General features: G+C 38.7%; 1 protein-coding gene across 1 annotated transcript in view; it reads right to left on the bottom strand.

The window, feature by feature from the left end:
- agbl4 (ATP/GTP binding protein like 4) overlaps positions 1-15817 on the bottom strand; it is a 303108-nt gene that overhangs the window by 2434 nt on the left and 284857 nt on the right. The window contains exons 10-11 of the mRNA XM_023339872.1: positions 14815-14967; positions 9622-9784 (exon numbers count right to left, since the gene is read on the bottom strand). Of these exons, the coding sequence (XP_023195640.1) occupies positions 9622-9784; positions 14815-14967 (316 nt within the window). The remainder of the gene's footprint in view (positions 1-9621; positions 9785-14814; positions 14968-15817) is intronic.

Genomic DNA, 15817 nt, shown 5'->3' with positions numbered 1-15817 from the left:
TTAACCCTGTATGGACCTGTTTACTGCTTCGTGAAAGATGATGACCCCTGATTCAACCAAAATAACTAAGTGGAACTTTGCTGGTAGCTAATATTTATTATACGAATATAATCCTATTTTTTCATAGTATAATAAGAAGAAATCTTAGAATTTTTTTATTTGTACAGTACAAAATATACCCCTGGACATATAGTTTATATCAAACATCCCCAGAAAGAATTAAATGGTGAAGGGACAAAATGATCAGATCCTATGAGGAAGGTCTAAAATTTACGTGTTTTTGACAAGGTGAAGAAAGTGGGTGGTATGGGTGGATGTGTGATTTATTTATTTATTTTTCACATCTCCTGAGAATCAGCAGATCAGGGCAGAACATTGTGAACCACAAGTAGAAAAATAGCACACTAAAACCCACAGCCCCAATATAAAAAAAATCTTCAAAAATGTATGAGTATTTAAGGCCTTATACATTTTTTTAGATCAATGATGCATGCTTCACAGGCATAAATCTTCAGACACGAGCAGCATGAATATGAAACAGGCTCAAAAATACGGCATTTGTCCTTGCCAACAAACCTGGGGATCAGTAATAAACAACTTAAGACAAGCACCTGGAGAAATGAGTAGTGCAAATGTTCAGGCTGCAACACACGGCTAAAATAAGTTGGGCTAAACTGACTGCATTTCACTCACATCAGACAAATGTATGATGCTGGTATGAATCAGACAAAGCAATTACTTACAAACTGAGACCTAATTTAAATTCAGAGGTGAGTGCACACATCATCTCAGCTGTCCCTTACTACATTAGGGACCCCATCAATAACTTGAATGCTTTTATAAAACAGCCGAGTGTCTATGAGTGCTTTTGCCAAGCCTGGGATTATTAAGACAGCAAGGCAAGTAATGATGCCAGTCAGTTTCAGATAATGAAGAAACAGAAGAACACTGAATGCCAACAATGTTCCCAATCATCAAGAGTGAGGACACGGTGAATACGAATAAATAAGAACATTGCCACTACAAGGAATAAATTTCATTGAGTTGCTGAAGTAAGTGCTGTAAGAAAAACACATTAATACAAGCTGCCAGTCTGTCTCAATACATCTCATCCACCCTTTTCAATCATCTTCAATCCATATGTAATGTTCAAATGGATCCAGACACAGGACAAACAGATCCATGAGGGGTTTTCCTAATCTTGTTCCATTGATGTTTGGCTGTTCCCATTCTTCATCCGTCTGGAGGATGATGAAGCAGCAGAGTGTCATAATCTTTCTTTCTCTTGGCCATCACCTTGTTGATACTCAGATCTGGCCTGTCATCTGAGGAACTGTCCATCTGTCTCAGCTGTGTGACTAGAACAAAAGTAAAACCAAAAAAGATAGATTTTTCCCCCTTAAATAATCAAAAAGTGTATAGTTGTTTTACCTAGTTATTTGCATTAAACTCATGGTTGTAATAGGCAGTCAAAGGAAAATGCTTTTCCTCATATAACCTCATAAAACACATACACACCGCTAACACTTTTAGTAAATTAGAACTGTGAATGAGCAAGCAATCCCTTCTGTGGTTAGTCTGTCACCTTTTGGCCTTTGTATGTTCACAAGTCAGCACTGGACATCATTCTTTACACCACAGGCTGATGGCATTACTCCCCACATGACTCCAGACTCCAGTTTATTCACCATCTGGCTGTCTGGGAGCATTTCATTAAGTGAAACCTGCACTGTTTGCATGTGTGTGTGGGTGTGTGCTGCGTGTGTGTGTGTTTGTTTATGGACCTCCTATTTTGACTAGTTATTCACCGAAAGTAAAATGTAACCATTTATTTTTTACCCTATTTGGGACTCCAGCTCTACATATCATCACATTTCTATAACAGACCATTCTTCACATAACCAACCTATAGGAACAAGTAAGAGATGCTGAAAATGGTGAGAGCAGCAGGACCAGCAGGAGTTCCCATGCGTGAACATGCTCTGTTTTCCCTGACACCACTATTCCTTCCTATGTAAAATCTAGCACCATTACCCCTACGCCCCAAAAGCCTGTGATCTAAAGGAATAATGACAAATAGAGTGGACACTGGTTGTTTTAAAGTGCTTTGAGAAACTCATAGCACAGTATGTTAAAATCTATCTTCTAACCTCTGACTCCAGAGCCAACCAATCCACAGCAGAGGCCATCACTTCTGCATTCTGCACTGGAGAAAGTCGGCACTTTAGGGAGGATGTTTTTGTATTGATTATAGCCCTATTTATGACAACCAAAAGGAGTACAGAAGGAAGGATAGAAAGACAAGGAAGGAAAGATGGACAGACAAGATAGACTTCCAGACTGTGTAGGAACACTAGTGAATGGAAGATTTTCCTCAACTGCCCCAAAACATCTCTTCCATCATCACATTTAACAGTGCCTCCATGCAGAACTGTGTGCTAAGTTCCCTCTCCTATCCTCTATATAGTCATAATAGGCCCCTAACCCACTCCGCATACAATATCAAATAGTCTACAGATGACAGATGACACAACACAACGGTGGTTGGTCTGACTTCAAGTTGACATGAACAAGCACACAGAGAAGAAACTCTGTCAATATGCAGCAAAATCAACATCTTGGAAAAACCAAGAAAATGGTGCTGGACCTCCAGGTGCCTTAGAAGAGAGCCCACTGAGGTAGTGGACAGGTTCAACAAAAACGAAAGAAACTTGAAACATCAACAGCGTAAACAAGAACTGGCACAGTGTGTCACGATGTGGTATGCTAGCTTGAAGGCTTTCTAGGGGGCCACAAAGACCAGAAACAATCACTGGCTGTCCCCTTTTTGTCTGTGATGGATATAGCAATGATAGCACCAACTTGAGGAAACCTCAACAAATCATCATAGACAGTACACTACCGCCCTCTGGGAGGCACCCCAGGAGTTTAAGAAGCAGATTTCCATCACACTTTATGCTTTTTCTTTAAATGCATCCTGGCATTTCAACCTGAATTTGTACCATTTGTTTGTTTTTGATGTGGGGCAACCTGAGGGCTTAAGATCACTGCAATCATTCCCTTAATTGATTATTTGTTTTAGAACAAAGATTTCCCTGGTTTCTCTAAATAATTTAGTAAGATTACACACCTTGGATGATGAAACTGTTTGTAATTTCACACACAGAAATGTTATTTTTAAAGTGTTCCACTTTTTATAGACCATCTTTACATGAGCTCCAGATAAATTGAAGTCTGCATGCTTTGAAAGAATTTGCTTTCTTTTCGCGTTTAAGTTTTATTTTTAAATAGTCCAACAAGAAAAACAATGTCTAATTTGCCCTCTGACACTTAAAAATCTGCAAAAGAAAACCAGCTTTCATGCTAAACCCTTCTTCCACCCTTGATGTCTCCACTGTGACCTCTGGAAAGTTTTTTGATGCTTTCCACAGCGTTCTCTCATCAGCAGAGTTTGCTGCCAGTCCCGGATTCTTCAGCCAGGCACGCTCAGTGACAAAAATATCTCCCAGACCCCACCGAGCGCAGATGGCCTCTCAGCTTGTCTCGTCACGACTCACCGTCTATTACAGGAGGTTTTGTGATGGACGGTCAGCTTCTGAAGGAGAACTTCTTCCGCTGGGTTTGGAGTCGGAGACACGGAGGATGCCCTGACTGCAGCTTGGCTTGGTGCCGAGGGAAACCGTGGGTTCTGGAATGAGGCCATCGATGCAGCAGGAAGTTATGTGTTTGGCAGCCAGGAAAGCTGTAGCTAGGATTACAATGTTGGGTGGCATGGAGATGCTTAAAATAGCTACAGTGATTTGAAAAAAAAAGTATTTGCACCCTTATAGATTTCAACTATTCCTTTTTAACCACACATCAATATTTCAGATTAAAAAAGAAAATAACATCAGAGATAACACAAATAATTATTATTAGATTTATTAAGCGATAAAATCTATCCTAACCAATCTACCCTATGCAAATGTAATGGCCTTCTATACCTAATAACTGGTTGTGGCGGAAAGAACTGCTGCCAAGCATTTGTGATAACTGGCAATGAGACTTTTCCTGCATAATGATTCAATTCTTTCCACTCTTCTTTCCAGAAAAGTTTGAATACTGCTACCCTGAAGAATTTCGTATATCCAAAGTCATGCTGCAGCGTCTTTGGACATGCAGGTTTAAAGCCAGATTTAGGCTAAGTCACTCCAAAACCTGTATTTACTCTTTTACGTTTTGAACCTGCTGGAGAGCTTTGGATTATTGCCCGGCTGCTAAACCCAATCACTCCTGATTAAGGCGCCAAGGGACGGCCAATATCCTCCTTTTGGATCTTCTGGTAAAGCAGAATTTGTGTTTGTATTAATTGTGGTAAGTTGTCCTGGACCTTAAGCTGCAGACAGTCGCTGACCATCACACTGCCCTCAGAAATTGCTTCATTCCTGGAATTTCTTTGAACTGAGGCAAATGACTGAGATCTTTTCGCCTGCTTCATTTTGTTATAGTTATGATTAGATGATCTACCAATTCTACAAGTCTACCACAAATTAGGCTTGTGTGTGGCTGGTCAGAGAAACAGAATATGTGCCTGATCCAAGTTTATTGATTATTTAAAAAGAATAGCAAGTATATTTCCTCACAGAGCCATTCCAGTTTGGATAACTTATAACCTTAAGAGATTATAAAAGAAATCCTTATTTAAAAATAGCTTTTTTTAAATTTACTCGGGTTATCATTGTTGGACATAAAATTTGTCTAATGAGCTGAAACATTTCAGTGTGATGTTGCTAGATATACACTTTGACATTTCCTAATAATATTGTTTAAATTGTGTAATAAACTTATCAGAATTATCATTAGTCACTGTTGGGGAGGTCAAAGGGGGCCGGCATGCAGTGCATCAGCATCCTTCCAGCCTTTCACTGAAATGTATTCTTTGTACACAATAATGGTCTTGTCTAATCAATCACAGGTCATTGTCATGGCTCAAGGGCGTGCCAGGTTAGACGCTGATGAGATTACGGGGCATGTGAGACAAAGGAGACGGGGGTGGGACATGACTTGTTTACTGCAGCTGTTTGCTGTCAGCAACACATTTAGCTTCTTTCATTCCTCGTTGCCCGTCCTCCCAGACAGTGAGACAACGTGACGAAGAGACAACAAGTCCCCTAGTGGTGAAATCAACAGGTCACGTTGAAAAGGCTGTCTAGATTGGATGGGAGTTAACAAGGAGACAAGCAAGAGGACATTCGAGCCATCAATATGGGCGACTGGCAGGTCTTGTCAGTGCACTGACACGTAAAGAGCTAATTATCAATGCTAATTACAAGGATAGTCAACAACAGCAATACAGAAAGGGACATTTTTGTCCCCAATAGCAAATCAACAGAGTGAAAGACCTCACGTCCGGAGGCCCAAGAGGACAAAATAGAGCCGATTTTAATCCCTGATAGAACGGACTGTCCCTGTTAGATATACAAGCTGTCTAACTTAAATAAGGAGTGTAGGAAGGGTGAGAAGGCCTTTTGTTCTTTTAAAAAATAAATTAATAAGTAATGTGAAGTCACACAGTTATATGCTTATGTTCATTCCCAACATTAATCTATTCAAAGACAAGACTTAGCTAACCTCTATGTAAATGCAAACATATTTCAATTCTGCTGTATAACATTCTTTTAGTAATTGTATTTTTTCTGTTACTACCTTCTGCTTTAAATTATTTTTAGCAGCTAGCTTAATTAAACTTATTTCTGAAACTGTAGTTTTTCCTTCTCCAAAGATTTTTCTAAACTTTTTCAACTTCCCAAGAACGGCGGACTTATCAGTATGTCCAGAAACAACATTCATGGATTTGGACATGTCAGCTTTTACATTTTTGGGACAACTCATGTGAGGACACCTGTTCATCTGAGCATGGCGACAATATTTGTGCAATCAACTGTGTGCATAGATGTGTGTCTCTGTGTGCATTTGCTTGCATATGTGAGCACCTATCCATTTGTGCATATCTGTGTGATGTGATGTGCATGATGGGTGGTAGTGAAGCATATTTGCCTCCCAGCTATATCATTTGCATACTTGTCACAGCCTGTGCGTTGGGTGTCAGGTTCAATGATGCATGCTGTTTTTCCACCAGTGGCTCTGGCATTCACGGAGTCCCACTGTTATGGCGACGCGCACGTCAAGTGTTGCCGCGACAGCCGACAGTCCAACATCACACACATGCGGGGAGCTGACGCAGCCATCAATTTATGACGTCACTCAGAGCTGGTGAGCAGCCCGACAATGCTCTGCTTGATTAGACTGCGTGTGACCATCTCTGATGAAAATCTGCAAGTTTGCTGAATTGGAAAGGCAGAAAAGTGAGTTGTCCTTCAGTGGTGAAAATCTGAACAAGGTGAAAATGCTCAACTGACTGCAGCAAAAACAAAAACGTCCTCGAAATCTTTCAAAATGCTTTAAAGTTTCTCCAAAGGAACTGAGAAAACAAAACATGAATTCAAGTAAGAGATAAGTAGGCTTTGTAATCATAAATAAAAACACATCTACTGTATTCTCCCATGTAAATGCACTCAGGCACAGAGAAGACACCAAGCTGTGTTTTGAACAAGATCCCAGATTTGTTCAACCTTGATGTGCTCTACACTCATATTCAAACTTTGCAGTTTGGGCAGCAGAAACCTGAGTTGCTGCACTATAAATAACTGACAGATATTCATATCACAAACATTTTTATATTTGTCACATTAGAAGATAAAATCTTGTTTTGAGGTAGTTCAACAACTGTCTAGTGTTGTTACAGTCAGTTCTTATTTCACTGCAATTTTATTTTGTTTGAGATAAAATGACAGTGAAATAAATCGGACATACTTTTTAAAAAAAAAAAAAAAAATCCTGAGTCAGTTCTTTGTCAAACCACCATCCTTGCAACCACAGGTCTTTATATGGACCGCTCTACCAGCTCTACATCTAGAAGGTTCCATTCGTTTCCATTTTTTGTGGGGACAGTCTCTGACTGTGAAGAAATTTAAGGTCTTGCAACATATTCTTTGTTGGATTAAGGTCTGGACTTTGATTAGACAAGTGAATAACCTTTGAGCTAAACAATTTCTTGATAGCTCTGGCTCTGAACTCAAAGATTTTACATTATTTGACTGTGAACCTCCAAGTTCATTGTAAGCTCTAGCAGATTTTCTTCCCCACATCATAATCCTGCCAGTGCCAGTCTTACAGTGGTGATGTGTTCGGTCGATACCGTCGTTGATGCAAATATATTATGCATTCCTAGTAAAAATAGTTGAAATCCATGTATAATTTTCCTTCCACATCATAATTTTGTGTTACATTGTGAATAACTAAATCCTATTAAAACACATTCATGTTTTTTGCTTGTAAAATGACAAAATGTGAGGGGATATAAATACATGTGAAGCCCTCTTTAGGACTTATTGTCGGCGCATACTGACAACCAGTTACAATGGGAAACAAACAAACATGAATGATTAGAGGACGATAAAAAGTCATACACACAAGAGAGGCTATCCCTGCTGTTTTAGAGGAGCATTCTCAGCTTGACTAGATGATATAATGAGCCGTTATGTTGTGGTTGATGGGATGAGAGAGGACAGGACATCGTAGAGGAGAAAAGACTGCAGCAGAGGAGACATCAAAAACAAACACTCACAGCCACTAAAAGTGTATCACACGTTTTCTTGAGCAAATTCAAACTGTGACAAAAGTGTCAGCTGTTCAAAAGGTTAAGTTTTCAATTTCGGTGGATGCAAGTCACCGTGGTGAGGAAGGTTGGACAGGAAAGATGAAAAGGTGAGGAAAGACACTTGGAAGGCGGCTCTGGTCATGGGCCAAAGGTTTTTATTTGTCGTGAATTAGTTCGGAGGTGTGTGTTGGGGGTGAGATGAGGAAAAGAGGAAAGAGGGACAGGTAGAGGGTGGAGGAGATGCTAAAGGTCTCTGTTGATGATTTACATGCTCCATCAAGCAAACTACTGGGGCGTAAAAAGTGACATGGTCTGTTCCTTCAACCTGCCTGACCCCAATCTCCACTGCAGATCAGGTCCCCTGCTGCCTGCCCAGCCTCTGGAGCTCCTCCTCCTCAGAAACGTCCCCTCTCGCAGCTCAGCAAACACAGACAGGTACGCCACCACGCAAAACTATTCTTAGCCCTTTTTGTGGTCACTTTACAACCACAAACATCAATGTATTTTATGTGATGTTATGTGAAAGATCAACATAAATTAGGGTAAAACTGTGAAAAATTTAAGTTGGAAGAAAATAGTTCAGTTTTTGTCATATTTGAAAGGTTTCTTGGGTCCCACTCATGAATGGCAGCAGCTGGTATACAACTACTAGTTTTCTTGATAGATATTCCCACCTGAGCTATGGATCTCTGGAGCTATTCCTGAGCTACCAGATTACAATCAGATATTGTATCTGATTATATCAGATCCAATATAATCATTAAATATTTAATTGAAACCTAAGACTAATTATAATATTTCTCTCTTTCCTTTGTATAAATTAGGGCTCCCTGTCTGACAAAGAACTTATAAAGTTTTGAGAATTATAAGAAAAGCAAGTTAGTAATGAGAATCATTAAGTTAAAAATATGTAAACATAAACGCCAAACATGTAGATTTCATTGCTCCTCTATACTCCTATCAATGTATAGAGAAATAATATGGTGACCATAAATAAAATTTGTTGATCTGATAACTTTTATAAGCCTGCGAAAAGCAGACTGGCTGATTTTGAACATTGCTTCTTCCTCCTCCTACAGAATACATTTTATTGAAACAATAATGACTAAAACCACTCTTTCAAAACATTTTGCTGATCCATGCGTGGAATGGATCTTTGTATTGCTCTCTACTTGTGTGCTAATTAATCGTACCTCATCTTCACTGAAGAAGACCTCCAGTACGAGGCACTAGAGGGCACTAGGGCTGCGCTAATGCTAAGCTGCCCCTCCACCTGCAATTCAAGTGCATGAGAGCACATACTCTTCATAAGTAGGACCCTTGTCGCTTTCAAAATCTCTTCCCCCTTCTTCTCGATCACTCTATCGGTAAGATCGCACCACTATCGGCCCGCTCTCAGGAGGTCCTCACCTCTGAGAAGGTCAGATGAAGGAAAACTTCCTTCCTATCTGGCTCCATTAAGGCACCTGTGACCTTCGGCTCCAGTGCTAAAAATCCATGCATGTTTGTGTGTGAGGGCTGGAAGCTGATGGGAGTATTGTTTGTTCGACTGTTTATTCCAGTGACAGCTTCAGCCATGCACACACGCAGCGCTACACATGCCGACACAAGCGCTTCTCTTTTTTTCTTTTTTTTTTGTAAATGAAATCAATAGATGCAGATATCATCTGCGTTCTGTCACTGCACATCTGTTGCAACAAAAGGCAACGAAAGAGCAACTTGCTTCTCAAGCAAGTACAAACGACTTGTCATGCGGAGCCACAAATGCATGCTCCCACTTCCAATTAAAACATTAAAATAATGATTCCAGCACCTTGCTTATTGCCAGAGTGTGTGTCAGAGGAGAAGAGAGAACAAATAACGTCAGACAGTTGTTGCTGTACGCTGCATTTTGAGACTCACGGATCACATATGAAGGATACAAATCTCCTCAGAGTATGGAACAGCAGCGGTGCCGACAGACGTCATGTAGCCGTAGAAGGACACCTCCAGAGTGTAGCAGTAGGAAGTATCATCAAGAAGACCACCGAGGAAGCGCCTACCGGTACCGGCCTTCACCTTGTCCCGGTTAAATGAAGTGTTTGACTGAAAAAAACAACATAGAATAAGAAATAAAATGCAGGTGAGCTAAATACAAAACCTCTTGAGATTTGGGGTGAAGTACTTCTACAAGCGAACACCCACCTCAATTAAAGATCTGTGAAGTTAACTATAGTTACAAAATCTAAAGTCTCCTCTTTAAAACATTTGGTGTGAGATCTGAAAGACTGATACTTCATAGTCAAAAAAAAGCCTTTTTTGACTATGAAATACTCTATATTTCATTTCGTATTTTTTTTGACTAAAAAATACTTTTTAGATAGTATTTCTATCTAAAAACTTTTGGATTAGTTTTTATTTTGGACAACTATGACAAAAAATCATGAATTTTTCTCACAAAGTTTTAATATTAGTCCATCTTATCCAAATTACAGATGCTGAAGTGTCACCTACAGACGTGCATAACATTTAAAACAGTCTCATTCTTCTACTACCTTCCAAGTACAAGTGTAAAGCAATATGATTTGTAAGGTGAGGTGCACAAAGAATACACAATTACCATAAAATATAATTTACAGCCTTATAGCCATAAAACTCTCAGTCAGAAGAGCAACAGTGGATGCTAACTATATTACAGCAGGAGTCACACAGGCAAGTCAGTGAGACAGTTACTATTTCTGTAAGAACTGCTAATTAAACACACATTTATTGGCACCTCTGGTAAAAATGTGTAAAAAGCCTTAAAATTAATTAATCTTTTATTCCAAGATGCATAACTTCACACTGAAATTTTTAGAAAATCCCTAGTTTAAATTGACATATTCTGTGAAGAAAAAATGAATAAAAATAAATATAAAAAATAATTGTTCTTAGCAAATTCAACAGTGGCGAAGTTGGGATTTAAGTTAGAGTAAGTAGGAACTTTAATTTGGTAATACATGACTTTATTTTTTACCTGAGAAATGACACAGAGCCACTGTCCACAAAGCTGCAAGAGGACTAATATTTAGTTTTCCACCACTCACATAGTGAGGAGGATTGTGAAGGAGATCTCCAAAGATTAATGATGGTCGTAGTATTTCTATCTGTACTACGAACACCACATGGTGTAGGCTTTGTGTGCTGTGAGCCTGTTTTGCTACTAAAGTGCAAGAAGACCTTGTTTGATTGTTTGGGTTCCTGAACTGTTTGAGATATCAGGACATTTTACATAAGGATCTACTGAACTCTGCCAGAAAACCAAAAATGAGTCATCAGTAGGTATTTCAGTCAGTCAAAGCATATTGTCAAATCAACAAAGATCAGACACAAAATAAAGTTTTTAAGGTCATCACAGCCTTCATAGCTGAATGATACAGAAAACCGTCGGTGTATATTGAAGAGAAGAGAGCATTAGCATGGAATTTTATTTAAGATTACTTTATTAGGACATCAGTCTAGTGTAATTTATGCCTTTGCCTTATTCCTGACTACAATACAATGTTTAATCTGTTTCTCTTTTGCAATATACTAAACTACTGAGCTTCACAGTCTTTGTAGCTTGGTGTTTTTACCCAGTGGTCTGTCACTTTGTTGTTGGTTTTCACTCTTGCCTCTTTCATCTGCATTGTTTTTCAGCAAACGGCGCTCTAAAAAGCAACCTAATGCCACCTGCCAGTCATCAAACAGCCAATTTAGCATGCAGTTTGCAAACACATGGGTACATTTAGCAGGTAATGAGCCATATATGCATATGTAAGGATTCAAGGAAGACCAAGAATGCTGTTCAGAGTCTGCAGGATGTTTTATTAGGTAAGTGTTTGCTAACAAGTTTGCAAGAATGTATTGAGTCATACACAATTGGTCAGAAAGGGAGCTAAATATTTAAATTATAGACAGCAAAGTATCTGCAGAAGAGGAAAGTTGGGAAAGTCCAGATGGGTGTAATAAACTCACTGAATGCTTAGGAAGAAGTAATCTGAGTGATTACTGGATCAATGGACAATCATGCTCTATTTGTTCATATAATCGCAGATGTCATGTCTATAACAGACCTTTATAGGAAGAGCATTGTTATAAGTTCAATTTAATGTGCCAATTTTATGTATTGATGATACATAAAAGTGGATGCAGCTGCTGTCTTTGAAAAGTAAAGTTAATGGAAATGGCCATAAACCTGAATAGCTGTTATACTCTGACTCCACAAAATCTCTTAATCTAATCAGATCTTATAAAATACTATATTATAAGTAAAATGTTCCTAAACATCGTTATGAGGATATTAGCTTCATTTCCTGTGATCAATCTGCTCTTCTCCTAAAAATTATCTTATTTTCACATCTCAAAGACCAAGGTCTGTTTGTTCAATAAATGGGTGTTCAAAAAGTGTACTTAGACTTGCTTTGTTTAAATAAACAGATTACGTAAACTCAGTGTCCTAAGTGATTTTTGGAATTGTTAATTATGTGGAAATAGTAGATAAACATCTCAAATCATCAGTCAGGAATTTAAAGCTTGGGCACAAATTGATCTTTCAAATGGACAATGACTAATCATTCCAGCTAATTCGTTACAAAGTGGCTTGAGAACAACAAAGTCAATATTGACAAAGCCCTATCTCAGATGGTTTGGAAGCAGGGCATTCCACAAAACAATATGGAATATTCCTACAGTATTTCAAACACAGAAAACCTACAGAGATTGTCAAAATATTTATTTGTGAGACTGCATTGGCTCGACGCAAAGCAAAGAAATATAACAACTATGATAAGTATTGACTGGCATGTCTCATTAGTAAAAATGTGTTTATGTCCTGGGATTTCTCTCTCAGAGCAACTTGCAAAAGGGAGTTCATTTCAGCAGATTTACACAATGTCATTACAAACCCTGGCTGTAAATGGGCAAAGTGTGGGAGAAAAATCTATTTCAGCTCTGAGCGTGTCAGCTATAACACACAATTTGATGCCGTCTGGGGAGGAGTGTGGAAAAACTTTCCATTCACTATGAATTCACAGCAGCGAGAGTGGACTTGCTGAAATGCAGACTCGCTGGCCACCGGTGGGAGTTTGCCGTGATTGTGTTGTGCTGCTGCTGCGCTGGGCTGGGCTGGGCTTTAAGGTAGTGCTGAATGGGCATGGGGACAATGGTGCAGGCAGGCAGATGACCCCCGGGCCAGCTGTCACACAAGGCATCCTGGGTACAGAAAGACCTTTTCTTGAAACGGAGCTTTGCTCGCTGTGTGTGTGTGTCCCCACCGTACAGACACGAATAATACGTAAAGTTTTCTTTATTGCATCAACAAACTGGGATGTCTAAAGATTTGTTTGTATTATATATTTAAGTTACTCTGTTATTAAATGTCAACATCACTAAGCAAATAAAGTTTAGCAGAAAGAAGCAGGAGATGCATCCTTCTTTAAAAAGGAGTCTGTATGTGAAACAGAGATTTTCACAATTCTTCATCCATATAAATCAAATCATCCTGGTCCACTTCTACAGTCAAACACTGCAGTTTGACCTTCTACTTTCTTGCACAGAAAACTGGGAGAGTGTTTAAGTCCTTTAGAGTTTTTGACATTCATAGATTTATTTTTTCTAATCTGCATACAGACCGTTCTTTGAAAGGACAAAATGACAAAGGTGTTGGAGTGTTTTGTTAATTAATTAAAAACCCAAGGAGTGAAGTATTCGATTAACATAAGTGTCCACAGTCTTTGTTATGACATTCGCAATTAGGTGGTGGAGCATCCCACAGCTAGAAGAGATCCTTGAGAGGCTTCTGTGCTGTGATTGGAGTCTACCTGAACTTAACTGAATTAATTGGACGTAATCAGGAAAGGTCTGCAGAAGGTCTCACAGTTGATGGTGTTTGTCTTTATAAAAACCAAGTTATGAGGTCAGGAAAAAAAATCCATGAACTTGTGAGACGGGATTGTGTCAACGTGTGGATCTCGTAAACAACATAAGAATGTTGATGAAACCTTTAAGTTCTGTCTAAAGTTAAGCAGCACAGTGAATGGAAGTAGCTGGAAGTCTCAGCTTTGTACACGTCGTCAACCATACTTCACTCTTCAAGGTTTCACTGCACTAGATGTAATTTATCTGTAAAAACATAATTCTGACAGATGGTTTTTAAGAAGACACTTTCTTTTCTTTAAGCGCTGTAACAGGAAGATGTTTGCATCTTTGAAGAATGATTTACGATTTTAATGTAGAACAATACTCTATTACATGCATCCAAGTATTCCTATGCCTGGGTACCCAGTAAAGAAGTTAAAAATGAAAAACCTACCTCAACGGAATCTAAATGGGAAAATTTAAGAGACCACTCCAAAATGATCAGTTCTCTGATTTTCTGATTTTACTCTTTATTGGATATGTTTGAGTAAAATGATCATTGCTCTTTTATTCTATGAACTACTGACATGTCTCAGAAATTCCAAGCAAAAGTTTAGCATTTATTTGCAGAAAATGAGAAATAGTCAAAATAACAAAAGAAATGCACTGCTTTCAGACCTCAAATAATACAAAGAAAACAAGTTCATATTAATTTAGAAACAGTAATACTAATGTTTTAACTCAGGAATAGTTCAGAAATCAATATTTGGTGGAATAACCGTGAGGTTTTCAATTGGGTTCAGTGCAGTGGTCTCTTAATTGTTTCCAGAGCTGTATGTATATATTTGCATTTATTGTTATTTTCACATGGTTTTTCAGCCATCTCACTTCTGTTCTGGGATCAAAGGGATCAATCTTTACCTTTTCATTTATCCTCTTCAGTAAATGAACTTCCCGTTTGGATGTCTGCAGGTTTAAGAAATGTGTCTATTATCTATATGGGGGAGTTTTCTAACACTCTTGAAGCATAATGTTTTCTTCTCATCAACACCCACCTTGGATGCATTTGGACTTCAAAGATAGACAGTCCAAACTATGCTCCCAAGTGTCTGCCACTTAGAGTGCAGCAGTTCAGTGCCTCTCCGAACACCACTTCACCAGGACTTGCTGAGATAAGACTATTTCACGCTGTTAAGCAAAGTAGTAGAAATTCTGAGTTCAGTCTGGTGTCTGTGTGTCTCTGTGTTAGTCTGACTTACAAAGGAAAAGTCCGGTGCATTTTGGCACAGCAGTCGGGGGAAGACGGCCTGTCTCTGAACACGTTCCTCTTCCTCAAACACATTTCCATACATGAAGCCATTTAGCATGGTGGAGTGGGAATGGATGTCGATGTAGAACTCCAAGCTAACACTCTAATGGAGAAAAAGTGAAAAGAGAAACAGACGAAAGAGCAGAGGGTTAGTTGGACTAGTTTTCTATCAATGAGCAATGGCCCACAACAGATTTTTTCCCCTAGGAAAGACTTTGACCCATGGGAACGCTATGACCACTCTGGACACTGTGGACTGAGATTAGAGCCCTACCTGAAAGGAGCTAGCCACCCAGGCATAACTTCAATCATGCTGTCCTTCTGAAGGGCAAACCGTAAATAAGTACATGGCTTGGAGAGGTGAGAGCAATATGGTACAAACACACATCTGGACACCCAAGATTCATTACATCCACCAAAGTCATTTTTTTGGTTAATTCTGAATTCATTTTCAATTGTAAACTCTGCACAGATGGATTTGGTGAGATCTAACAACCCTTTGATAAAAAATTCAAATGCTAACTCTAAAGAGAACTTTAAAAAAAATAAGAGCAACAAGTATGCAACTTACACTGATATAAAAAAGAAATAGTTTAGGTTTTTTAGACCTAATTAAAAAAAGACTCACATATTTTTCTGTCAGCTGTTGAAATCAAACTAAAGAGGGTTAGTTGGTTAGTACCAGCATTAATGTTAATGTCGGTGTTACAAATGTTTCATTTGATATTTCTGCATTACTTTTTTACAGTTGGCATTTTTGAGCTTTTTTTTTTTTATTGTAGAAATTACAGAAAAAAGAGAACACAAATTATCATATTAAGTTTAATGGCCAGAGAAGAAATGTCCTAAATATTTGTGGGAGCAAAAATCACTCAGCATAAGGACAAAAATTATCTTGCTATGGGGTTTCAGCCAAACCAAACCTTAAGTCTTCAGTAAGCTTAATTTAAATA

The sequence above is a fragment of the Xiphophorus maculatus genome, chromosome 9 (genome assembly GCF_002775205.1).
Source record: "Xiphophorus maculatus strain JP 163 A chromosome 9, X_maculatus-5.0-male, whole genome shotgun sequence".
Classification (NCBI taxonomy): Eukaryota; Metazoa; Chordata; class Actinopteri; order Cyprinodontiformes; family Poeciliidae; genus Xiphophorus; species Xiphophorus maculatus.
Note: the sequence above shows the minus strand (reverse complement) of the source record. Positions and strands in the feature narration are given on the sequence as shown.